Source organism: Chamaea fasciata, unplaced genomic scaffold, assembly GCF_029207755.1.
Source record: "Chamaea fasciata isolate MVZ Bird 193981 ecotype frontalis unplaced genomic scaffold, bChaFas1.0.hap1 SCAF_5, whole genome shotgun sequence".
Classification (NCBI taxonomy): domain Eukaryota; kingdom Metazoa; phylum Chordata; class Aves; order Passeriformes; family Sylviidae; genus Chamaea; species Chamaea fasciata.
Window position 1 is genome coordinate 56,114,926 of NW_027094090.1, and position 26,455 is coordinate 56,141,380.

Consider the following 26,455-nt stretch of genomic DNA (forward strand, 5'->3'; position numbering starts at 1 on the left):
CGTCCTCTGCCTCCTCCCGGGGCTGCCCAGGCACGGCTCCAGTCCCCGCCCAGCCTCCCTCCATGAGACAGACACTCCGAGGTAAGAGACGCCAGGCCACCGCTCCGTGCGCTGGGATACGCCGCACGGGTCACAGGGGAGGCGGGAGGAGAGCAGCTCCGAGCTCCAGCTGCCTGAAACGCGCGCTACCAATGTGCAAAGTTTGGTTACAGGGCAAAAGGTCGTATGGGTCTTTGCAGCAAAACTTGCCCAGCTTTAAAAATCTTTGAGCCAGCTCAGGCTGAACGTTGGCCGAGCTTCCCGTGAATATCAGCTCAGCCCTGTTGGGTTTCAGGTGGTGACCAGCTGGTTTTTATCCACCGGCCAGTACAGCTTGGGCACTGCTTGGTGTTGTGCTTCAGAGTTTGGGGGGTTGTTAAAATTCAGAGCACAACTCGAGCTGCTCGACCGATCCCTGGCGTAACCCTGTTGGCTTAATGAATGTATTCTGAAGCTGACTTTGCCCCAGAGAGCAAGGGGTGTGTAGGCACACACACAGCCATACCAGAACATTTGCATCAGCCCATGAACAGCTCAGGCTGCTGAGCTTAGCACGAGAAGGATTTGGAAAGTGGAAAATCTTAGTGTTTCAGTCAGGTGTGTATTGTGTCTAGGTGATCCAGTCCCGCATTTCTTAAATAGCACAGCCCAAGCTGTCCTGTATAGTTGAAGTCTTTGGATTTGGGCAAATACACTCTCCCTGGGTGTAAGAATTATCTAAATAGCTGAAGTGCCACACACTGTACTGAGAGCAGAGCCCTGTTCTGATAAGTGTAACATGAACACAGTACTGTATTTTAATTAATTTGCCATCTGAATTAACAATAGGCACAAAGGACTGAGGAAGGGAATCCTTTCCTCCTAGCGAAGGGGTGAGGAACAGGGAAACTGGAGGGATATGGCCAAAAGCCCAGGGAAAGTATGTGAAGCAGCCAGGCATTGAGTGAAACTGCCTTGAGGCCCACACCAGACCACTCTCTTAACATTTACAGCTCTCTCCCCCTCTTTCTCTGTTTGGGAATGAATTTAATTAGAGTGAAAAGGAGTTGCTAAGAGACCAGAGGAGTTCTGGAGTTTGTTGCTGGGGCTGAATTGCCACTCTGCTTCCAAGGCACTGTGCTAAGAAGGATGATGTAACATGAGCCTGCATAAAGCACTCCCGGCTCTAGGGAAAGCTGCTCTCTCCTCTTTGCAGTTCCAGTCCAGTTTGCCAGTTCTCAGCTCCTTTCTGAGCTGCTTTTTTTCTCCTGGACACAGGCAAAATACCAGGTTCATATTCCTGTAGCACTACTCTGCCTGGTAGATTCGTCCTTGTGACCTTTCGCGTTGGAGGTGGCAGTGGCTGGGCCTGACATCTATCGTGAGCAGGTCACTTTGGAATTTAAAAGGTTTTCTGCTTCAGAATTCTCCCTAGTTTTTTACTCCTCATCCTTTCCTCTGCTCCATCACGATTTTAGCCCAGCATTGACAATGGGCCAGGTGACCCTTTCCGGCTCCATTTCTGCAGCTTAACATTTTGTTTTGACACCCTGGCTCATACTTGAAACACCAGGAGATTCCAGGCAATCTCCTAGGCAAGGTCAAGGCAAGAACTGATGTGTTTAGCTTCTCAGGGTCACATTATTGCTAAATTACATCTTTCCTTTTCACCTGACTTCGGTTATCTCAGGACCATCCATACACACAAGATGATTAGGAAGATAACCTTCAGCCTGGGAAGACACATGTCCTCCATGGCATGTGGGACCACCCAGGTGAGAAGACTTCTCCATGGTGAGTAGTGCATTCTGAAACAGTTCCTGGGTGGAAAGCATTTTCCTCATCTGAATTCAGCAGAGACCTTGCTGGCAGTGTTCTTGGAGCACAGCTAAGAGCCACGATAGTCTTGGTGTATGGTAGTCTTAAAATATATTGAGTTACTATGGTATCCTGGGTGCTTCCACTCTTATAAAATATATTTTCATCTTCAGGCGTGGTTGCAGGGCTCAGTTTGTTCACAATAACGTTCAAGTAATGTTACTGGAGCCAGTAACCATACAACTGCAAAAATGGTGGCAGAGGATCCTTCAGTGATGGCGATGAGGATTATAATTCACATTAACAGCAGACATATTTCGCACACATTTCACTTACGTAAAACACAGCTCTGGTCTTCTTAAAGTTATTTGTAAATTCACCCCAAGGAACAGCTGAAGAGGGGGATAAATTTGTGATGACGACAATTTGCTTTTTATAAAACAGCTCAGTAGTTACTGCAAATACCCACACAAATAACTCACTCTTCTGTGTTTATCCCCAGGTGGTTATGTCAGGATTCATCCCTCTGTACAGGAAGCTCTGGTGGAGGGGAGACCCGTTGTAGCCTTGGAAAGCACCATCATTACACATGGCATGGCCTATCCTCTGAATTTGAGGTGGTGGATTTCGATGTTCCTCATTCAGTGAAGTTGTGAGAATGAAGTGCATAACTTACTGGATTGGTATCAGTATTCTTGGTCAAGCCTAAGCTGTTGCAAGAGCAAATGGAAATGTCAGGTTGTTAGGAGTGCAGACTGTGAGCTCAAGTGTAAAACAATTGGATTTGGACAAGTATGAGAACTTAGTTATCTCCTTATCCATCACCTTAAATTTCTGGCTTCCTTTAAAATGGAGCAGCTGAAAATGTCAGCACTTGCTCTAAAAGAGAGCTATCAGCCTTTTCAGCTGCATAGTTTGTACAGACATTGAAAACACTCTGCACTTTCTTTTCCTGTGTCTTTTGTAATGCAAAAAGGATTGAAGCACAATAGTTAAATCTGTTCCTTAGCCCACTCAGAGCAGCTACTGTGAGAGCTCCTGGTCCCTTCTCACTGTCTTCTGTACCCTGCATAGAACCCCCCACATCTACTCTTAATTTATCAATTTTCAGTAGACTCGTGTTGCATTGAGTTACAGTGCCAGAAATCATTCCACTCTCCCCTTCATCCTTGCTTCCAGAAAGCACAGAAAGGTTTTGGTATTGATTTTCCATCTTGCTTTTTACCTGGCCATTATTCTCCCTGACATTCTGTCTTAAAATGAATCTTAAAACGATTTGGGGGAAGAGGTATTTTCAGTAGTTAAAGGTTGTCAAGCATATGTCCAGATAGCTCAGAAAGGGAGAAGAAGCTGCTCCTAAAAAACATAGTGTGTGACTGATAAGTACAAAATCTGCTAAATTTAGGCTTAGTGTGCAGCCCGGGAGTACCCTAAGGCAGCAGATTTTTGGCACTGTTGTTACTCTGTATCTCACTGACTGTATTATGAAAAACATATCCTGGTCATTTGAGCAGGACTTGAACTACCCGGGGTTTCTGTGAAGGTCTATGATGTCAGAGAAATAACAGGTAAAAGATACAGAAAAGTCCAATTTTGAGAAGATCCCTATTTTCAGTCGTATATTGTACAACCAGATTTGCTTGTAAGCCAAATGATTTTTCTCGAAAATGAAACACAGAGCTTGGACATTGCCATCCTTGAAAATGGGAGCTCTTCACTTCTGCAAGTTCAAGTGCAAAGATTTCTGCCATGAGGCAGATACGAGAAGAACAGGATGCAGCTGGAATCACAAGAACTGTAGAACTATGAATGATGGCCATCAAACGTGACAGTTTTCTTGCCTGATTGTTTCCATCCCTAATTTTGTGATTATTGTCTTGCTTATCTTATTTCAGCATGGCCAGAGAGGTGGAAGAAATTGTAAGAAGAAATGGAGCAGTGCCAGCCACTGTAGGTATTTTAAGGGGCCAAATCCATGTGGGACTCTCAGACGAGGAACTCGAGTTCTTGGCAAGCAGCAAAAATGCAGTTAAAGTGTCTCGCAGAGATTTTCCTTTCGTCCTCAGCCAGGTACGGCGTGCAAACTTCCTAGTGTGGTCTTTCTTAGTGAAGTATAGTTGCTTTTCTAGCAACAGTATCGTGCCTAGGTGGCTTTTAAACCTCTCAGAAATATCATGGAAAGTGGAATCTTATTGGTAAGCGCAAAAACGTCCCTAACTAGAGTCAAAATACAACAGAGTAAGGGAATTACATACATGAAATAGGGCTCCTGAAAAGTCATTCTAATTGTGCTGGCAAGCCATGGGCACTTGGCTAAGAATATTCTTACGGGCATGATAGGACATTATCACATTGCATGTAAACTACATGACACTTAGGCCATCCCAGGCTTAAAGTGACAGCTAAAGGTGTTACTAGCTGCCCCTGGAACACCCTGGACAACAAAGGCCTCTGCTATCAGGGCAAGAACGGCTTAAATAGCAGGGATGACAGATGATTCACAGAATCACAGAAAGTTCTGGGTTGGAAGCGATCCACAAGGTTTATAGAGTCCACCTCCTAAGTGAATTCCTCTGCCTTTTTGGCTAAAGAAGTATCTGTGTTAGAATTTTACTGGCCAGCTGCTCACACTGCTGCGTGGCAGACCACAGCTGTAGCTGCTTCTTCCTGTCACCCTGGGTGCTGACCGTGACTGGTTCTTCCCCGACAGGGCTTGTCCGGTGGCACAACCGTGTCTGGAACGATGATCGCGGCACACAAAGCAGGAATTCCTGTGTTTGTGACAGGTGGCATAGGAGGTGTCCATCGGGATGGGGAGAACAGTAAGAACATCAGTACATTCTACTTTTCACTCTCTTGCTACAGTTTTATTCAATTCCTTCTTTTTCCCAGCTGTCCCACAGTAAGTGTCTGTTCAGAAGGATAAAGTTAACATTCTTCTTGATCAAACTATGGTTGCTTTCTCTCTGATGTCCCCTTTCCAGAAGCTTCGAAATATTCTTCTTGAAGCCCAGACAGTTGTTAAGGGGGTGGAAGTTTCCCTTTACCCTTCGCGTACACAGGGTTATATTGATATTGTTTGCTGCTGCAACAGGAGCTGACTGCACCTCTCCCTCTTTGTAACGGCTGGATAACCTGATACTGGCTGCCAAACACAATGCTGTTATCAGCTCTCTCAGCTGAGGAGAAGAGGAGCCTTGCCACAAAAGAGTGTGTTCTGTGTTAGAGGTGTATGATCCTCTCTGGAAGATGGCCTGGCCTTGCTGTAGAGTTTGTGGCTTTTAAGTGCTTTTTCTCTTCTCAGCCACATGTATTTCCAGCACAGCCCAAGTGCAGTGCCCTGTTGTATGCCATGCCTTTCAGATGTGATGTAAATTCCAGACCAGGGAGTTTCCTGAGGTCAGCTCCTGTGGTACTTTCTTTTTTTTTGCAAGCGTTGTCAGTTCCAAACTCAAAATCTGCTTCAGTGATATTGCATCTCCTTGAACCTCATCCTTGCTATGCAACACCTTTTTCTTTCTTTTCTACCAAATTTTTGCATGCTCTTTATCAATGTGATCAAAGAGCCAAGAGATAGAATACAAGGCTGCTCATCTGCCCTTAGCCATGTGACTTCTTTTTGTCAATATCTCTTTCAATCTCAACACCTAAAGGTATGATCTAAACCTTTAATATTTGCTTGTGGATCTTGCCAGTTGTCAAGTCAGGCAGTGGCATCCTGGGCACATGTGGCTTTTTAGGAGGTCAGATCTCATCAGCTTGGAGTACAACACAATCACCAACACAATGCTGCTTGTCCCTTGACAGCTCTGGATGTGAGTGCTGACTTGACAGAGCTGGGACGAACTCCGGTCGCTGTTGTATCTGCAGGAGCCAAGTCTATCCTTGACATTGGCAGGACACTGGAATACCTGGTAGGTAGCATGGACTGTGGTGTCTGAAAGCATTTCTTTGTGCACAGAGTGCCCAGTGGCATTGGGATGGGTCCTAAGCCAAAGATTTCGAGAAATTGCTGCTGAAAGGATGTGAAGCCTTATTTACAGTGTTGTAGTCCTGGGGCTGTACAAGCACTTGGCTGCTCCCTAACATAAATCTATCCATGTCCAAGGGGCTGTTCCAGCAGCTGCTCTAACTGAGGTCAAAGGTAGTGCTACCATGTCCTTTTTCTTTGGCATTAGATTTCCTTTTCTGGGAAGATGCTCCCAGAAACTGACAGATCAGGAAAGCTAGATCCATCAAACACTAAATAAAATCCAAATTAAAAAGGGAATCCAGATGATCTTCAGTAGTCATCTTTTAAGGTTGGCATGTTGGAAACCACCAGGGCTAGCACTTCAGGTGACAGCCAACACTGATATTTCTCAATCACAAGCAGAACTCGTTTATATCCTGTCAGTTCATGACATGTATTCAGATCCCAGGGTGTTATCTTGGACTCAGGATGGTGCCAATGACAGCTGCAGGGCTTTGGATCAGCCCTGAGCACACACAAAGATGCACATGTCCCCTCTGCCTCAGTGAGCCATATCTGATCTAGCCATTTACCATGGCTGGCTCTTGGTGAGAGGATAGAATAGAACGGGATGTACAAAAATAACCATGACCTGTGCCAAATAAAGGCATTTTCTTTCCGGGTAGAAGAAAAAGTCCCATTCTTTAGTTGGCTCCCCTTTCCTTCCACTGATCACCTGCTTGTCTCACCTCCACTGCTGCAGGAGACTCAGGGTGTGTGCGTGGCTGCCTTTGGAGAATCAAGAGAGTTCCCAGCCTTCTTCTCACGCCAGAGTGGCTTCCAAGCACCATATCATGTCCGGGATGAAGAGGAGGCAGCTAAACTCATTGGTGTGTTTCAGGTGGCAAAGGCCCATGTAAGGTCTTGGAAGGAGAGACACAAGAATTACCCTGGATGAGGCACTTTCTTTAAAAAAAAAAATTTTAGAAAAAGAAAAATTTGCCCTGAAAAATATGCCATCCCACCTTCCCCATTCCTGCATCAAACGTGCTTTGAAAATACGGTAGCAGAGAAGTCCAGTCTTTACAGCATGTAAAACTAGAAAAACTGCAAGCCAGCTGCAGGCACCTTGGCATGCTCAATCACGTGTTATTCCACCTGGTGAAGTGGAGGCAACACATAATAATATGTTTACAAAAACAGCTTCTGGGGCTTTAGAAGGGGAATCAGTTTAAAAAAGAAATAAAAGCCTTTGGCCCTTTTATTGTGCAGACAGACTCAAAAGAAGTAGGCAGATGTGATTTGCTTGGCAGCTGGAAAAGATCCTGATCTTGGGTCAGCTAAGAACTGGAGCTTGAGCTCTGAGGCTTCCTACACCTTGTGCCCACTCTCCTCTGTCCTTTTCCTTCAGCACCTGACTTCTGCAAGGAGTGCCACTAACAATATTCCCATCCTCTCGCAGACAGTGCTCTGGGGCTGGGCCTGGGCAGCGGGGTGCTGATAGCAGTGCCCTGTCCCCAGGAGCGAGCTGCCGAGGGCCAGGCCATCGAAGAGGCCATCCAGAAAGCTCTCAGCCAAGCCAGGTGAGAAGCCACCCAAGCCTTTGCCTTTGCTCAGCCCCTGGTCTTAGGGGAGTAAAATTCAGGGACACTGCTGCAGGAGCCACAGCACAGCTTAACCTTGGGCATGGGTGAGCCCACAACTTATTTTCAACCCTACCTTTATCTAACCCAAAGCTTGTTTACAGGACTTGTTATGGTATGTGGTTATGGAGATAAAGTATCTGCTGGCAGTAGTGCTTCACCTCTGATGCCATTTCAGCTCATCTGTGGGCATTTTCTTGGTATTCGCAGGTCCAAAGGAATCACAGGCAAAGAAGTGACCCCCTTTTTGTTACAGAAGCTCACAGAATTAACTGATGGGAAATCACTGGACTCCAGTATCCTCTTACTAAACTGGGGAAAAAAGCAACTCCTGTGTATTTCCTATCCCTTCTGGTAATGCCCGTTAGGAAACACCGTCACTTTTTTGACGGTCTAGGAAGGAGCACACACTTCAGTATCTGCAAACACATGAGAGTTTAGCACCTGCATCCTGATTTTTCAGGAACATCTTTAATGCCTTCATCCCCTTTTACATTAAAAAATTGGAGGGCAGTACAGATGGCAGGTGTTCCAGAGCTCAAAGAAATCCCTCACATCTGATCCCAGAGCTTGCCTGCTCTGTGATGGAATCTCGATACTGTTGTCTGTGCTGGGGTTGCACACTGGAGGGTCCCTGGGCTTCCCAGAGCACTGTGCTGTACCTCACACTGCCTTGTCCAGCATTCCCTGTGGGTACAGAGAAAAGAGAGACTTGGAGGACAAACACCCCTGCCCTGGGTGTGCAGGAATCCTACTGCACAGGCAGGAGAAAGCAGAGGGTACTGTCTGGGATGCCCATGCAGGATCTGGGAGAGCCAGATTCACATCCAGGCTCTGCTGCCCGCCCTCTGGGAGACCTGACCAATCAGGGCAGAATAGTAAAGGCATTTTTGGATGAGAGCTATAAGCAGCCACAAAGTAGGGCTTTCAAAACCTCTGATACTCTGCTCCCAGTGCAATTTGCTAAAAAAAATTGCTTATAGTGACTTGGCAAAATCTCAGTAGGTATCTCTTTCTGGAAAAGCTGACCAAGATCCTCTAAGGTTTTTAGGCTCTCTGATGTAATCTTGGTACTTCACATTCTCTTTACTCTGTGAAGCCCTTGCTTCTATCCCTCACCTGTCAAAGGCAGGTTTTCACTCTGTGGACACTGGGGGAGGAAGGTGAACAAAAAAAAGAAAAATCAGAGTTTTCATGCAGCATTGTAACCTGCTATACTTGTCCCCAAAGGATTGTGGCATAGGGGATCAAATTTATCAACTCCCAGCATGTATTTCCTGCTTTCTCCCTCTAAAAAGTTCCTACATAAGCTTCTAACAGATCAGATTTGCTGGTATTTTTAATTTTCCTCAAAGAAGCGCCTAACAGATCTTGCACTGATCCAGAACAATGCCAGAGTGGGCAGCTGCATTGCAGTGGCCCTGAGCAAACTACAGAAAGCCAGAAGAAGGAAGGGGAACCGGCCTGGGCGAGAGGACATGTCTGCACCCCAACCAGTGAGTCCTCTGCTGGCCTCCATAGGATGCCTCTCTGCTGACAGCACAAGATAAATTTGTATCTGTTCCCAAAAGTAAAAATGACTCAGCCAGGGACCAATCATTCTCCTTTGCACTCTCCCTTTATTTTCCGTTGTTTTTCTTGAAAGACAAGTGTCTTCTCCTCCTCCCTCCTATCCACATTTACAAGGAATAGACACTGACAGTGGCCTAATCTCATTAAGTCTTAGGCCATCAAGGCCATTAAAACTTTAATCACCTTTTCACCTTTTACTGTGCCCTTATGTATAGCTTCAGCTCTATAGCTCTTAGTACCGGGGAACTTGTGACTACAGGAGTAGACCTAGAAGAGGGTAGGGAGAGAGGTTTTGAGCTGCTGAGCCATAAATGTTTATAAATATCTCTTTTTGTTGGCCTCCTGTTCATGATTGACAAAATCACAAGAGTTATAGCACATCCCAAACAAGATCTACTATAACCCTAATACTCTATTCACTCTCTTGTGCTTTGTCTGTGCCATGTAATTTGCAGGAAATCTATTTTAGGTGGTCTTTAGAGACATGAAGGATTTTGTAAAGCCCATTTGCCATAAGATTTGTCAACATAAAAGAGGGCAGTGACTCCAGAGGCAATAACCCAGCATTTGATGAGAAAAAACAGCTGTATGTCCCCAAAGAATCTGGAAACTTCCTGTTTGTGGAGCTGGACTGCTTATTCTGGCTTTGTAGGACAATAAAAGAAGTGATCTGTAAAGTGTCACTGGGTATGGCAATTTCTCCTGGGAGCTTGCAAGAAATTACTGCATTTTTCTGCCCACTTTTTCCCATTTTCTTTGCCTTTTTACACCCCAGTGCTTGAATGTTTCTGAGGCCTGGTATATCACACGGAGAAACCATCGGCATCCCTGTGTGTCCACTGTAATATCCCACCTGCCACGCTGGGGCTGGCTGTCAGCAGGAATAATTCAGAAAGCAACAAAGAGAAGATTTGGATTATTTCTGATTGGGATTGTACCAACCGGTATCTAACTATTCAAAATAAGCACTGGCCCTTACACTGTGAATGAGAGAGCTTTCAAGAGGGTGGGAGAAGTGACTAGGCAAAGCAAAGAAGACTTGGAAACTTTTTCCTGAAGTCCTTCCAACCACTTTTTATCTCTTCCCTCTTAAAGGTGGTGATTGGCGGTATCAATGTTGACTTTGTAGCCAAGGCACGGAACCCTGACATCCTGGTACTGTATCTGTAGCAGTTTTCTCAGCACCAATGTAATTCCAGCTACTTTCACTTTTTTCCAGGTGTGGGAAGCCAAAGGAGCTGGGGGGAAGGTGTTATCCATGTATGATTTCCACATGTGTGCATGCACACACTTGGGAGGCATAAATATTTGGTGTGTTGTTTAGGTGGATAATGGAATGATACTGACCTACTCTGTCCCCATGGTGAAAATCACCATCCCTCAAGATCACTCAAGAAAGGGACAAAGCAATGTATCATCCATGCAATCTTCCCACAGGGGGGAAATCCCCAGGTAAGAGCCATCTCTGGCTGTCTGAGACTGCCTTAACTATGGAAAGCAGCACAAATAGGAGCAAGAGTCTCTGTGCAGAGTACTCATGAAGGATCTGAGTCTCACGCAAGAAAAAAAGGGAAAAAAAAGAGATGGCTTTAAAACCAGAACATTTTAAATGTTACTAGACTCCCTTTGTGTCAATTTGGGTTCAACAAGAAGCAAACAAGAAGCTAAAGCGGACCAGACCTGGGACTCCCCCATGCAAATGACAGCTATCTGCATGCCCTGTACAGTTTTTGTCAAGCTGTAGGCTGTACTGCAGATTGAGGTGGTGAAGCTTGCTCAAAAATTGTTTGGTTTCTCAAATGACTCTGTGATGATAGCCAAGGCAGGGAGCTTCTGCCATCAGATGGGACAGCCTGTGAGGACCTCTCAGTCAGATAGGGAAAACGTGCTGGGGTAGCTGTCTGTGAGGAATTTGGCTATTTAATGATACAGGGGCCAAACAGTGTTATAATGGTCAAGGGTAAAATATGCTGTGGCATCAGTTATGAAAGCTTGCAAAAGCAAAAGTTCAGCTGCTTCAGCTGTGATGTAACCAATACCATACATGGCCTACACTCAGCCATCAGGACAAGGAGCTGTGCCCAAGGAAGGATAAGCACTCTGTGGCATGTCAGACATGAGTGCAGATCCCTGGACCACCTATAACATGGTGAGGGGGCCAAGGATCAGTGTAGGTCCTGCTGGGAACAGCTGACAAGGGAAAAAGGGAAAATGTTGCATTAAAAAGTGAGGCATTAGCTGCCCGTCTGCCTTCAGTGAGCCCTAGAACTCATGGTGCATTGTGGCTGGTATCCAAATGCCAAGCCACAGGAGGATTTGGGAACTGCCACCATAGAGGCTCCTGCTGACAGCTACTCTGGTTAGGCACAGAGGAAAAGCCCCTCTCAATATCATTGTTTTGGCTTTTTAAAGACAGATTTTTTTGAAAGGGCTTGACACGCAGCAGATCCCACCTTTGTGCCTGCTGGATTTGTTGCAGAGCATTGGGTACCACTCACTCCTCGTGCTGTCTCAGCAGGAAAGCAGCTGTATTCTGTCCTGGTTGCAATTCCCACATGGCTTTCAAGGCTACCCAGAAGCTAAATGCTTAATATGTAACTATCTGACCTGCTGAGAAGGATGAACAATTTTGCTCAGAGAAAGTTGCTGGAAAAAGCATTATGGTTATCATTCTCTCAGGATACCCAGAAGCTGAGCAGAGTCTCATTTTCACATTAAGAATTCAAACCTCTTAGGACATGGAAGAAGGTTCCAGAGACTTCCTCAATTCTCTGAAGCTTTGCCAGAAAGCATCAGCCCAGCCTCATTTCAGATCACTTTTAGCAAGCCCATTTTCACCTGAATTCTTTAATCTGAGTCAGCCCCACCCAAAGCCAAGAAGAGATATTTGAATACCACTCAGACTTGGAGTTAGAACTGAGTTGACAAGGTGTGATGAGAGCTGCTCATTTCTTTTTCTTTAAAAGGCAGCTGCTGGTTTCTCTCTCACTGTACCCACCTGCTACTTTAAAGAGAGATTTAGCATCTTCATTTTGTTAGGCCCTGTGGGGTTGTACAACAGGAGAGGTCACCCACAGCTGGATGCCTGCGCAGGAGGCTGCTACATCTGCACTTAGGGCGAGGCTTGGCATAAAAAAGACACCCAGAAACTCTGCCTCTGGGGTATATGGGGAACTAAAAGAGAGGTTCAGCCTGCCAGGCAGCAAAAGGAGCTGATGAGTATTTTCACCATTCCTGCAGGCATCAGTTTTAAAACACAGATAATGGAATTACATGAACCGCAGTTTGTGCTTATTGCTGATGGCAGCTAGACCCTCTTTTAAGACTGAAATAAGGGCCAGTGTTCAAAGCCATGCTGTTTGACTTGCCTAAAAAAGCATCCTTGGTTTATGTTTTAGGGTGTTGGGGTTTAGGGTTTTCCCCCCTTGGCTGCCTGTATTACAGAGAGTGAGCTTCAGAATTGAAATAGCCAGACTCACTTTGCTTTTGAAATCTGCAACTCTCAACAAGAGACAGTTGCAGATGGAAATATCCTCATTCCCAAAAGTACCAGGGGCAATTTCCAGGGATCGTAAGCAAAGGCAGGGGAGGGGCATTTGTGTTAATGAGGAATGACAAGCAGTGCAAGGATGAACAAAGCCCATAGGTAGCTTATAAACAGGCAGTTCTGCTCAGGTAGCCTGAACAGTTTTGGCCTTGGAGAACTGCCAGACAGAAAAGCAAAAGTTTCAAAAATTAGCACCAAATCCTGAAGACTACAGAACTGAGGACAGTCAGAGCCAAGAAAAAGAGCCTGAAGGCCAGATGAGAGAAATAAAAGATCATACTTAGATGGGAGAGCAGCCCCTCACAGGGCTGGATGCAGGAGAAAGCATTGTGTGCAGAGGAGAGATGTGCAGCTTCATGCAGGGGAAGAAGAATCCTTGGAGAGCTTCAGAATGAATTTTGAGAATGCCTAAGCACAGGGATGGGTTGGGGGCAGAATATTCCTTACAGTGAGATGGCAAGACATTTTCTTGATTAGAATAGATAGTGGTGTTTACATGCAGGGAAAATATTGTGTGCAGGGGTGTTCTTGTGCAGCTGGGTTGGTATGGGGCAGAGGGACTGGGCCAGGGGCTTCTGTGTACGGGCATTAGGACTGCCAGTGGCAAGCTGACTTCAGAGATGGAAAAGAGTTTTTAGGATTTTATGAAACAAGAGCTCTAAAACCACTTGATAGACAGATGAAGCCCAAATTGATCTGAGCACTTACTGATGTAATTTTTCTGGCAGAAGAATTAGAATGAGATGGGTGAGCGACTGCCTGTGTTCTGACAATTTGTCTGTGTCAGAGAGGCAGATGGACAGGGGAGTAGAAGGCAGAGGCAAGAGAAAAGAATTTGGTAGCCACACATGTGGAAAAGAAGGGCATTTTTAATGCGGGATATGTTTGGGAAGCAACGGGTGAGTGAAAAACTCTTCCATCTCTGAAACAGATCCTTCCATGCATAAAGTGCAGAGGCAGCACAGGCAAAGATAACAAATCTCCTTTTACATTCAAAGAGGGAAATAAATAAATAAATAAACAAACAAATAAATAGATAACTCCCACAAACTGTTTAAAGCGGGAGCCGAGTGGCCTGGAGGGCAGAGCCCCAGCAGCTTTGGAGCCCCAGGTTGTTTTGAGCTGGTGAATTCAGAGGGCTGCTCACACTGACTGAAACACTCCTTAGGCATTCTAGGAGGTCTTAGCAAATAAAACCAAATTAGCAATTCATGGGGAGATCAAGTGGGTCTCCCCTCCGTGAGAGCAGGCCTTTGTCATCGGGACTGAAGTCAGTAGATGGCTCTGAAAAGTTTGTATTGCCCTCAGTCTGTGAGCTAGATGCCCTCTGCTCCCTCTTGTTGCTGATCTATGTTTCAGCAACATCAACTGCACATGATAATGGAGACATAGCAACTATGGCAAGCAGCCCTTCCAGTTTTGCCAATTAACAGTTCTTTCTTCCAGGGCGGTGGGCAAACAAATGCTGGAAGAGTGAGAAGAACCTTTGGCGGTGTTGGAAGGAACTTGGCAGGTGCCTGGTGCTTGGGTTTGCCTTCGGGTGCATGCCAGCTGTGATTTGTCCTTTGGTATTCCTACAGCAGCAGGAGAGGGTGAATGTTGACAAGATTTGGGACACATTAGGCAATATATTAGTGGGCAGACTGCCTGGAAAAGGCAAGGCTCTTTCCAAGAAATAAGAGGGGAGGGAGTTGAGATCAGGAAAAGGAAGGCCCACAAATATGAGGTTAACTAGCACATGGTGCAATAACCCTGAATCAAAGTAAATAAGCATCAGTATCTCCAATGACTACTGAGCAGCCTCAGATTTAATTAAGGCCAGGATATAGACACTTAGAGCAAGAAGTTGAAAAGAATAATCATAGTTCCAAACTGATAAACCACATACTATGGACTAAAGGAAGCGGGGTACAAGAGTTACTGTAAAAGAAGAAAGGCTACAGTCCTATCAATGGGAAAGGAGCACACAGTACCTGTGGCTCCACCACAAGCAGCAGCAGACCAGTATTCTTGTACTGAAGTTAACAGAGACAGAGTACAGAAAGATTTTAGGATTATTCCAGCTTTTAGACATTTCCCAATCTCCTAACACATATCTACTGCCACTTCAGATCACTAATGAAGAAGCTTGAGTGGAAAAAGTCCCCAAAAATACCCACGCCACCCATGGAGGAATAATTTGTGGTAACTTGAAAGGAGAGGAAGGGTTTCCCATTAATACATTCAGATTCAGTAGTTCTAGTAAGATATCATGGTGGGAACAGTAGTGTGGGAGGGCCAGCACCAGAAAATGCTGTGCTCAGAAGCAGCGTGGGAAAACCCACATGCCTGTGATGGTAAAGGAGATGATGCCAGAAAAGAGCAGAATTTGCTTCCCCCTTTTCCTCCGCTCCCAGATGTTCCATTTAAGCTTAAATTTCAGGGTACTGGTTCAGCTCTCTGTAGGACATTTCACTCAGCCCTAAGCAGACTTTTGCAGCAGCTACAGCTCAATTTCATCTTGAACGTCCTTCTAGGCAAGGACTGATGAGCATTAAGTTTTTCAGGAGAGGGCTTTCCTAGAGACACTCATGCTGCACCAGCTGTCACTGTGTTCACAGTAATCTGGTGGATTTGTTAATAGCTTTTGTTTCCATTTGCTTTTTAGACTGTTTAAGCCGTCTTGGACAAGCTCCTCGCCTTTTATCAGCCCTGGGGAAGGACGAGCATTTAGAGTCTGTCCTGCACTACTGCCACCACATGGTACGTTGCACAGAAGTGGCACCTCAGGAACATGGAAGAGATGACATCACAGAGGGAAAATTCTTCCCAAGCCTGGTAGATGTCAGAGCCATCTTCCATCAGGCTAAGAGTAGGAATAATTCAATGCTTTTTTAGCTACAGACATTTAGAAGGCAAGGAACCACCTTCAAAACACAGGCTGGGTGTATTTTGGAGTCTGAACCATGAGCTCTGAATTCAGCTCCAGAAAGTGGTGCTTGGAGGAGACAGAGGTAAACGAGGAGCAACCATGCACAACTCTAGTGAAGGCTAAACATAGCAAGGAGCATGCAAACCTTGAACCCGAGGACACGCAAAGCATTGCCAAAATCAACCTGGTTTAGTTAAAGCCAAGAGAGAAAAAATGTGAAACTGGAATTGCAGGTCAGAGGAGCAGGATCCTCTACAGAGCTGCATATGCTGCTTACCTGTGCATTGGGGAATACTTGACTTCAGCAGCAGTTTGTCCACAGGTTAGGGAGCTGGAGCAGCAGGAGCTCCCCAAGACAGCAAGGCAGAATATCACCACCCCAGCAGGGAGCAAAAAAAACCCAGAGGGCAGCTCCAAGCTAGGCCATCAGGCAGCTCCATGGAGAAAAGGCAGGACTGAAGGCAGGGTGTGAATGCAGCCCTCAGGTGAGGCTGGTCAGGGTCACTCATTATTATTAGTGCCCTCTGAGCCTGGGACCCAAACAGAGCCCATGGGGCCTTGGTTCTGGCCACCTGAGCAACTTGGCAAATGAAGAAATGAGAACATTAACTCTATTTTGGGTTACAAAGGCTTCACCATGGCTGGTCTATAATCTCTTGTTTCCACAGCACAGTTTGTGCCATCCAAGTGAGCAGTCTCCCAAGGGAAGGTGGACTTGTGGGCCAGCCACCAAGCAATCCTCGCCCGTAACAAAATACATTCCCACCAGTGTTGGAGAGGAACCTTTCCCTCAAAACTCCAGCTTCCTGTCAGCTCCTGAGATAGATACATTTCTTCATCCACATGTTCTCTCCAAGATATGCCCTGAGTTCCCTAAGCAGATCATTCCCAGGAGCCACAAAGGAAGGACGCCCTACAGTTCTCTGCCCCACTGCTGTAGAAATGGCTCCAGAATGTGCTCAGAATCGGGCTGGGCAGTCAGTGAGGCAGCCGACATAAGTCACTGCTGTCTGCAGAGTGCCACCCAGAGATGCTGTCCTACACAAGCCAATGGAATGGGTGACTGGAGCAGGAAGGGCTGCAGATCACTCCTCTGTCACAGGGGACACAAGCTGTGGAACTGCACGGCAGACACCTGACACTCATTTACTAAAGGATTGCTTTAACCTTCAGCATTTGTTGCATTGCAAATATTAACAAATAGCCACGTGCCAACGTTGCCTAGACTGAGATACCCCTGACAGGCTGTTTATCCCAGGAGGGAGCAGTGAGCTGGGCTGGGGACCAGGTGGGCACAGAAGGAGTGAGCTGAGTGTGGCAGGGAAGAGAAACGTGCTCAGTGTGTAACTGTCCTCCCTGTTTCAGGACATGAGCAGCGTCCTTCGGCTGGAGGGGAAGAGCACAGCCACTTACTGTGCCGTGATCACCAGTGCTGGGGAGCTCAACGTCGGCTTGGGAGACATGGACATCCACCACCAGATAACACAGCAATATGTATGCGCTCCCTCAGATCTGTGAGCTTTTCTTGTGGGAACGAGTGTGGGCCTGTGAGAAAAGGCCCCTGGTGACATTTGTACCAGGAGGGAATGGGTGTGCAGAGGGCACGGGAGATCCTAAAGCTAACCCTGGACGCTGGCCACTGGCACAGCAGCATAACAAGACACCAAAATCCTCTATTACTGCTGACCCAAATGGAGTTTCTGTCTGTTTCTGGTTTATAAATATCACCACCACCATCATCCACGATATGTAGGCCAGAAGGCTCTTCATTAACTTGTCCAAGCACACTTAAAAATCCACATCTTAAAGCCAGCAAGAAATCAACCTGATTATAACCCTAACACTAACCCATATGTTTTCCTTTAGGGAAAAGCAGGAAAAAAGTGGACAGAACACTGGTTAAAGCAAGTTTTCCTGTTCCATCCCCTCCCTACCATCCCTGTTGTTTCTACACACTGATTTGTATCAATAGAAACTGTTGCTCAGCACATCCAAACATTGGAAAACCTCAGGGAAGCATAATGGCAGCAGTGATTAAGGAGAGATTTAGTGAAAGCCCCATCACTGCACCCTCCTTTCCTACTCAACCTTTTATTGACAGAACAAAAGCCTGTGCTTCATGACTGACAGCAACATGGAAGTTAAGTGCAATTTACTTACCAGTGGCATCTCCATGAGGTGGAGCCTTCCTAGGGAAAAATCTGGTCATTACTCCCACTTGCACCCCCACCCTGCCTCCCCCAAGCCTTGGCACAGAAAACCATTACTTGAGGGATTCATTCTCCTGAGCTTTCAAAGCAGCTGTGATCAGTGGAAATTCTGAACCAGTCTTGTGCTGCAAAGTGCATTTTGGCAGCCCCCCTTTCCACCAGGGCTGGCAGAGACATGGAGAGATGCTGCTTGAGTGCTCAGAGCACTGGCCTGGCATCCCAGCAAGCAGTTGTGCAACCTCAGCGAGCCGAAGGAGAGAACAGCAGCTCCCTCCTCCCCTGCTGCACTGTATCCCATCCCTACGGGGTTCAGAGGGGCCCAGGAGTAAAACACCCTGCTGAACAGTCTGTCTTAGAAGACACTGTGCAGGGAGGACATCCAAATGACACACACAGCAAGCAAAGGTGGAGTCAAGCCAGGCATGGCCCAGGGAATCCTGGAGTGGCATGAAACAGCAGCATTCCATTTCCTTGTAGTGGTCCAGTGAGGACCAGCAATTACCTTTCTCTGCTGGAGGGGCCCTGCCCATTGAGTCCAGCTCTTAATGGCCAGGAGCAGGAGAAGGAGAAGAGAAGATGAGACAAATGGAAAAGTCCATTTTCCTTAGGGAATCACTCTTTTAGGTTCATGCCTGCACCTAAAGGCTGGAATACAAGTCAAAATCCTACATCAAGTCTGACTAGAAATGATTTTGTCCTTTTGCAATGACTCGGGCCGTCTCTCCTATGTGTCCTGGGTCTTAACTAGGTGTCCCAGTTCAAGGAGAACCTGTGCCAGGCCCCGCTTGTTTGCATTGATGGAAATGTGCCTCTCTCCACTATTCAGTACGTCTGCCAACTAGCTAGAGAGCACCAGCTAGCAGGTAAGAACTTGCCCTCACAGCATGTGTGCCAAGACAGCCCAGGCATATCCCTGCTGCTTGGTGGAGATACCCACTTACTGTCTGGCATGCCAGGTTATTCAGCACCTCTTTCTGTACTCTGCCACTCTGCCTCAAATGGATAAAACATTTCGGATTTCTCTGGAGTTTTCCTTTTTGTGCAGCTGAACCACATTTCCTGAGGCATAGTTGGTAAGGCCCTTGAGCACTGCCAGAAGGCCAGGGAATGCTGCTCTCTGAGCCTTTTAATCTCAATTCGAGTGGCAATTTGAGAACTTCTGTCAGTTTAAGCAGCAATATAGTTGGCTTCTCAGAAAAAGCACTAAAGCATCTTTTGAGAGGAATTCTCTTCCATTCCAGGAAGAAAAAGTCCCCCTCCACTGGTATGCTGGGGACTTTTCACTAGGCTTCCTAAACCTTTGGAGTTACACCTTCCTTTTCAAAAGCAAATCCCAAAGAAGGACACAGTGATCTCAAAACCTGGCAGAGGCTTCAAAACCAGAAAATTGGAGTAACAAAAGTGAGGTCTGGTTGTATCATCCAGAGCTGGAAGCAGCTGTCTCATTGCTGAACACTGAGAAGGAAACCTTGGGAGACCTCGTCCCAGGTTTGGGGGGGAAAAAATATTTAAGTGTCTCATAATTTAAAGGTGTAACTCTAGTTGTACAGATTATGCTTAGTGTTCTGCACTGCATCCTGCTCTGACATAGAGATGAACCACTAATTAATTAACTAACTAACCAATTGCATTGTTGTTTTGAAGTGTGCTATGAGCCAACAGATGAGAACAAGGCCTCTAAGCCGTTCCTCTCAGACAGCTGGAAAGCACTCACATACATTTCCCCCAACCTGCAAGAGCTGAGAGCAATCAGTCGGACCCTTGGGAACCCTCTGCCAGCAGGTATTGAATACTCAGAAGGGTCAGTCAGACTTTTAGATAACCTAGATCCTGGAGAAGAGCATTTTCTGCTTCAGCCTCTAATACAGGCAAATTGGGTTATAACATAGTGGGGATTTATAAGCGCTCGTGGTATCTTGCCCCTTACTGCCATCTCTGTGTGGGCTGTATGGACTGATGACCTATCAGAGCCCACAGCAGGCCTGGGATGGCTCCTTGCCCAAAGCCAGAGGTCCCATTTGCCTCACCTCATCACCTAAACAGGAGTAATATCTGTTTTGTCAACGTGTCCCTGAGGCATGATGCTCAGAGGACACCTGTCCCAGCAGTACCACCCTTTGCAGAAATGACACACCCCACCGAATGCACATGGAAATCCAACAGCATTGAAACAGGGAAGCCATGCTTCGAGACAGCTTTTTGATCTCTACAGACATATGCTTAGTCCCTTGAGAGCTGGGTTCCTCAGCACAGAAGTACTGTGTGGAAGTCTAACTCTGGAGAATTCCATGTTTCCCATAATATAAAGAAAAAAAAAAAAAGCCCACAAAAAAACCCACCCCAAAACCACATTTCTGAAGTGCCTATAAATAGTACTAGAAGTGTTCATAAATAGGCTGTGGCAGCCCACAGAAAGGCTGGTTGAGGACCTTTACAGTTAGATCACACTTTCCCCTCCCCTCTCTCTGAAGAGCTGCCATCCAGGTTGGAAGATGTTGTCCAGGCTGCGGTGGCCCTGGCCTGCCCTTTGCTGGCCCACCTGCACTGTGTGGTGGTGACCCTCGGCGCTCACGGCGTCCTCCTGTGTGGCAAGAGCCTGGGAGGGAGCATCTCTCTTTATCCAGGAGCTCGTGAGCAGGTAAGGGCTCATGGAAAACTACCTCTGAGCTCTCCGTTGCTTCTTTCTGGGACCATATGGCACTGTTGCTATTTCTGGTGTCATGGCAGCAGTCCTGGGAAATATAGCATCACTGCTGGAAAATGTATGTGTTTGGGGGGGTGGAATACACAGCTCTGAAAGAAAATCAAATTGTCTGTCCATATACTGCTGGCTCCTAGCAGCAGTGTTTAGAGTCAGCTAGAATTAAATGTGCTTGTGTGAATATTCATGAGTGCGAGGAGCTTCATTTGCAGGAAGCTTCATTTAAATGATCAAAGTGTGAAAAAAGATTATTGCCTTTTTCTCAGCTTTTTCCTTTTTTTTGCCATCCATCAGGATCTGGCATCAGGCGCATCAGGCCTTATCAACTTGAGCAATTCCCACTAACTTCCCCTCCCTCCTCCCACAGAATGCTGCTGCCAGGCTCTGTGCTGCCCACTACCCCGCCATCCCCATCAGCAGGGAGGAGATAGTCAACGTCTCAGGAGCTGGTGACAGGTATGTCGCTGCTTTGTCCTCTCCAGCTGCATGTGAAAGGGCCGTAATCGGATTCCTTTGAAATTCCACTGGAAAAGCAACGACACCCTGCTGCTTGAGGAGGAGACACGAAGGATATGAGAACAGGGCTGCTTACAGTGATTCCTTGCAAAGCTTGCTAGAAATGTCCCCCGAAGCATCTTGGAAGCCAGGCTTGCCATTATTAGTTTTGCTTTTCTTCAAGATCCAAGCCTTTCCTGGCAATCTAAGAATTCTGAATTACTCCGGGCTGAGCTGCTAAAAGCAAAGTAAACCACCTTACATCAAAGCTGCCTTACTAACTAACTGCCTTACTTCCACATTTCTCCGATGGAAGTGGAACTGCCACTCAAGAGCTAAAATGGCCCTGTAAAAGCATTTCATCAGGTTCTGCATTTGCCTCTGGCAATTTTGAAGCTCTTGCTTCAAAAGAGTCTGCTGTATAATTCGCTTGGCTGTTCACACAATGCCATACATAGAAGTGGGGAATGACAGCTATTATTCCTAGCCCCAGTGATCAATTCTCAGTCTGTCAGAGTAATATTTTATTATGCTCCTTGTTAACTTGACAAACTATATGTAGCAGTCAGGTTGTTTTTTTCTTCTTGCTTCATACGTTGCAGTAATTGATTCTGTCCTTTCATTGCCTTGGGCTAGACCAAAAGTCTGTATGTGACAGATATTTCCTTTTCCCTTTCTACTCTTACCTAGCAATAACTCCACATAGCAGCACTTTTTTTTTTTTTTTTTTTCCTCTGATCAGCATACTGAATGAAAAGGTTTGTGTGGCTTGGCTTTAAACACAGAGAGTCCTCAATATTTTACTTAAAACCAGTCAACTTCTTGCCAAGCTGGTGAGCCTGCTTAACGCCAGGACATGCTGTTTGTGTCCCAGATCACCTCTGAGATGAGCTGACTGCAGCTGCAAGCTGGTCTTCTCCAAAGAAGACCGAATGGTTTTTTTGAGCAATAGATGTAATAGCAGCAGAGGAATGGGGGTTGGAGGAGCGTAGTGGGGTCAGCCTGACCTAAGGAAAGCTCAGCTTTGCTCACTGCCACAGGCAGGTGTCCCCAGCCAGCCCCTCCAGGGACACAACCTCCCCTCTGCACCATCTGCTCAAAACACAAGTACTCTTTACTGCATTACAAGTTTGTTGTTTTTTTTTTTTTTTTTTTTTTTCCCTAAAGGCTAATGTAAACAAAATATCTTTCTTAGGGGTTTCTTTTCCTTTCTAAAATTCAAGGGAAGACCAAAGGTGAGATAAAATGCACCACTGCCAACCACCTCCACTGAGTTACACTGAGAAACTTGGAAGCTTGTTTTTCCTTCCAAACCTATCTGAAAGCTTGGGACCCATTACTGCTCTCATTCCTGAAGTAACATTGGTCTGGAAATTCCTCTCCCCAGAGTCCCCAATTCCCCCATGTGGGGGAATTTTCATAGTCCCCTTGTTCATTCAGGGTTTTTTTTTTTTTCCCTAATAACCCCAACTGCTACCCTGAACTCTGGAAATCCCTGTTCTGCAGAGTAAGAGTGCCAAAAAAGGCTGGAAATGCCAGGACACTGCAATGCCATCCAAGCCATCTCCACAGCATATAAACAGGTCACATGTCCCAAGCCCAGCCTGGTGGCACTTTCAAAAGACTATTGTAGAATCACAGAATGGTTTGGGTTGGAAAGGACCTTTAGTGGTCATCTACTCTGAACCCTTCTGCAATGAGCAGGGACGTCTTCAACTAGAACAGGTTGCTCAGAGCCCCATCCAGCTAGGGAGAGGGCATCCACCACCTCTCTGGGCAAACTGTTCATATTTCACCATTCTCATTGTAAAGAATTCCTTTCTGATATCTAAAATGTAACACTTTCCCAGCTTAGCCCCCCCTGAACCTTCACACTCTAGAAGCACTGGTCAGGGGACAATGCAATCCAGAAACAGTGACCCCAGGGCACTTCATGCCTCCCCTCCACCTTATGGCTCTTCTACTGCTCCGGAGATCTGCCCATGAGCTGAGCACCTGTGCAGTGTCTGTTTGCTCCTTGCCCCCAGCTGCCATGACAACCTAACACCACATGCCCACACATGGCATTGCTAGGGGATGCTCCCCCAAATATTTACTCTCAACTCCTGGAGCTGTTGAGAGATTGAACACTTTGTGGAAGTCAATCTTCTGTGCCATTGTTAGGGATAAAAAGACATTGATGTAATTAGGTGGAATGCAAAATAAGGGCTCCTTTTACCTTCCCCATAGATGTGCTTATTAATCCTCCCTGCCATCACATTTTCCTGTCCTTGCTTCTTCCTCTAAAATGTGATTGTCTTTTCTGTTCTTTTTCCCTTCTCCCTTGTCCTCTCCTAGCTTCTGAACTTGTTTCAGTAGTTGCTGTGAATAGAGTAGTTGCTCCCAATCTATCCCAAATGCTGCACTCACATCACTTTTACTGGGAAATCTCAAATGAAAAACCATAGCAAATGTTTCCCAAAAAACTGGCTTTCCAATGTAATTTCAGCTTTGGATTTCTTTTTCCAGCTGTGCCTGTTGTCCCTCTCACATAGATACAGAAATTTTATCTCTCACCCCATCCTACCCTTTGGGGGGAGGAGGCACCAATATAACGAGGACATAATGAGACACCAACAAAGAGCAGAGAAGTGACAAAATAATAGAGAGCAGGGGAAAATTAGATTCTTCCTTTCTTAGGCTCCTTTCTTTTCTCCCACCTCACCTGAGGAAAACTGAGGTGAATAGAAAATGTGGGGTAAGAGGAAGTACCTCAACTTCTCAGATGAGAAGAACAAAGAATGCAAATAAATGACACTATTTGGTACTCTAAAAATAGATGTAGAAAAAGCAAAAGCCATTCATTTTAACCTCAGCCTTCCTGTGTGACATATTCTGCTGCTGTAAGTGCTGGTTGGGGTCCAAATGAAAGCTCTTACTAATGAACAGCCACATTCCTGGGTTCAAAGCTGTTCCCCCCGAGTTAAAAACCATCTTTCTTTCCCTCCACAGTTTAATGGCAGGAATCCTTGCAGGGATGCTTGCCAAACATGACACAGGCACGTGTGTCCGGATGGGTCTGCTGGCTGCCAGTTTGTCTCTCCGCTCCTATGAGCCCATTTCCCCAGAAATCAGCATTTCCAGTGTCAGCCAGGAGCAAGTCAAGAGCAGGAACTGGCCAGAGGCGAAGGTATGGAAGATGGACTAGAACACTGTGGCTTTCTCATCTGTCACCTCATTGCACTTGCAGCATTCCTATTTTCAGGAACTGGACTGTGTTTTGAGCTTTGAGAACAGTCATCTGCTTTGGTCCTGAGTAAACCCTCAGGAAAGGAGGCCCCAACCCAGGGAACTTCTGTGGAATGAAAAGCTGATTTCTGGTCTTTCAGACCTCCTGGTTTCCTGAGCTGCAGGCCTTCTAGATTTTCTGTTGAGGGAATTTTCTCTTCCTCCACCTTGTGTCACTGTTATCCATTATCACGGTAGCTCCTGTCATTGACTCCTGGATCTTCAGGACCATGTCTCTTCGGCTGGGCCCAGCAGCGACATCTGCTCTTGCTGCTTACTTTTTCCTATCCAAGAGGTCCCATGGATCACAACCTGTGGCACAGTGCAGCTGTCAGGAACATGACACTGCAGGATAACCTCATCCATCTTCCCAAGCCAGCCAGTACACACCACACCATCTTGCTCTGAAGTCCAATTCCCCTGGAGAAAGTAGGCAAGACAAAGTAAAGAAGAGTGACCAGGGACCAGCAGGTGGCCTTTAAAAGATGACAGCCCCTTGTTTCACATGCCTTCCTCTGAACTTGGGGCTTCCTTCCTTCTTTAGTCCCGAGTATAAAGTCTGAAGCGAAAGAGATCAGAGGGGGCCAAGGCATCTCCCATGGAAGCAATGAGGAAAAGTCACCCTCTCTCTGTACGCAAGTAATGTGCACAGGATGCAACTGCAGGTACCAACAGATCGGTGAACGCTGAAACTCATTAAAACTGATTTCTAGTAGAGTTGGGTCTTGGTGCTGGCTGGTTCTTGAACCTGACTGATAGTAAACCTGGAGTACAGACTCACCCTCTGTTTCATCCAGAGACCACTGTCAGTGAGGCCCCTTGGCTGAGGAGCAGATCCCTGGTGTCTGACACAGCACTGAGGTCAACCAAAGCTTGACCAGGGCTAACACCACTCTCCTGGAAGGGCTCTGCTGTTTAATGAGTGAGCTCCCAGTGCAATTGATGGAGGCATTAACTGGGTGCCTTTCCTCTACCTGAGACTGCTCCCACCGGGCTCTTAGCAACTCCTTCCCTCTGAGCCCAACGCCTTTCCATCAGACACACAAACATTCACCATCAGCTCTCCCTTTAGCAACACCTTGCTTGCAAACTGTGGTTCACCTGAAAGATTCTGTGTTCAGATGCCACACACCCATGTGTGTACCTCGAGCAGGGACAGGGTGGCTGTGGTAGAAGGGTGCTGGGATGTTTGGGAACACAGGGGAGGGGGATTGGGGCCCACGTAAGCAGCTGGGCTTGCTCACAAGCTGGGAGGTGGGACACAGCAGGGGCGGGGGAAAAGGGCTGTGCCCCCAAGGTATGTCCCTGCACTATAAAAATTACTTCAGCTGGATCCAGAGTCAGGGGGAAAAAACAGCTTCCACCTCTGCTACTGACTCCAACAGCCTTGTCCAGGCAGGAGGACCCTGAGCAAAGGCAGGACCTGAGGATGAATGTCCAGGCACTGGCAGTCACCACGCTCTTTCTGGTGCTGCTCTGCTCAGCCTCAGCACCATCTGGGGCACTGGGGAGCCAGACTGGCAACATGGAGAAGCAGGCAGGGGCTGGGGGCCCTGAAGAAGCCCCATGGCCACCTGGAGATGGAGGGGACAAGCTGCCTGGGCAGCGCTCAGAGAGGAGCCACCCTCTGGCCAATGCATGGAAAGTGATGAGAGAGGCACACCGCAGCTCCAGGTCCCCCAGCAAGGCCATGGCCAAAGCTCTCCTGGGCAGTGGGGGGCAGGTTCCCCCTGGCAAGCCCTGGAGGCTCCCACTGCAGCCCTCCCGCAGCAGGACTGTGAGGCTGAGCCACCATCTGAAGGACTACGGGAAGTTCAACAGTGACACGGTAAGCACAGCCTGTCCTTGGACAGCGAGGGAGAGGGTTTGTGCTGGGGGGCTTGCAGGGGTACCAGCCAGGATCAGACAGGACAGGGAACAGCAGGAGCAAGTGCTGAGCATGCCACGATCCTGCACACATCAGGTAGAAAAGGTGTTTTCGAGGCCTCCTAAGATACATGTAAAGGTGCCAGTCACAACATGGCCTCACAGGAGTGTGGGTCTGGGTGCTGAGAAGGGAGTTGGGCAGTGACACCCCCACATCCCCAGCTGGTACCTGGCAAGGCTTAGAGCAGAGCTGATGGCTGTGAGCGCAGGTGGTGAGCAGCTCAGGAGGTGAGTGAAGGTCTGGCTGCAGCTGTCCCCATGTGCTGCCCTCAGAGCTGCAGGGACACTCCTGCTCCAGCCCCAGCCCCTGCAGTGTTCTCCAAAGTCTCGTGTTCACTGCCCGCAGTGCTATAAAGCTCTCCAAGCTCTGCAATGGGGGCACCATGCCCTGATGC

The 26,455-nt window shown here is 47.0% G+C and overlaps 1 protein-coding gene across 1 annotated transcript; it reads left to right on the plus strand.

The window, feature by feature from the left end:
* LOC136289737 (uncharacterized) lies at positions 1-24,849 on the plus strand. The gene is made up of 19 exons (XM_066183804.1): positions 1-81; positions 1,709-1,812; positions 2,339-2,453; positions 3,732-3,906; positions 4,547-4,658; positions 5,644-5,750; positions 6,552-6,678; positions 7,251-7,371; positions 7,642-7,727; positions 8,800-8,927; positions 10,099-10,158; positions 13,997-14,063; positions 15,198-15,292; positions 16,827-16,955; positions 18,420-18,534; positions 19,316-19,453; positions 20,143-20,309; positions 20,740-20,828; positions 23,859-24,849. The coding sequence occupies exons 2-19, from the start codon at positions 1,728-1,730 to the stop codon at positions 24,052-24,054; spliced, it is 2,112 nt and encodes a 703-aa protein (XP_066039901.1). The 5' UTR covers positions 1-81; positions 1,709-1,727; the 3' UTR covers positions 24,055-24,849.
* Positions 24,850-26,455: the final 1,606 nt, after the last annotated feature.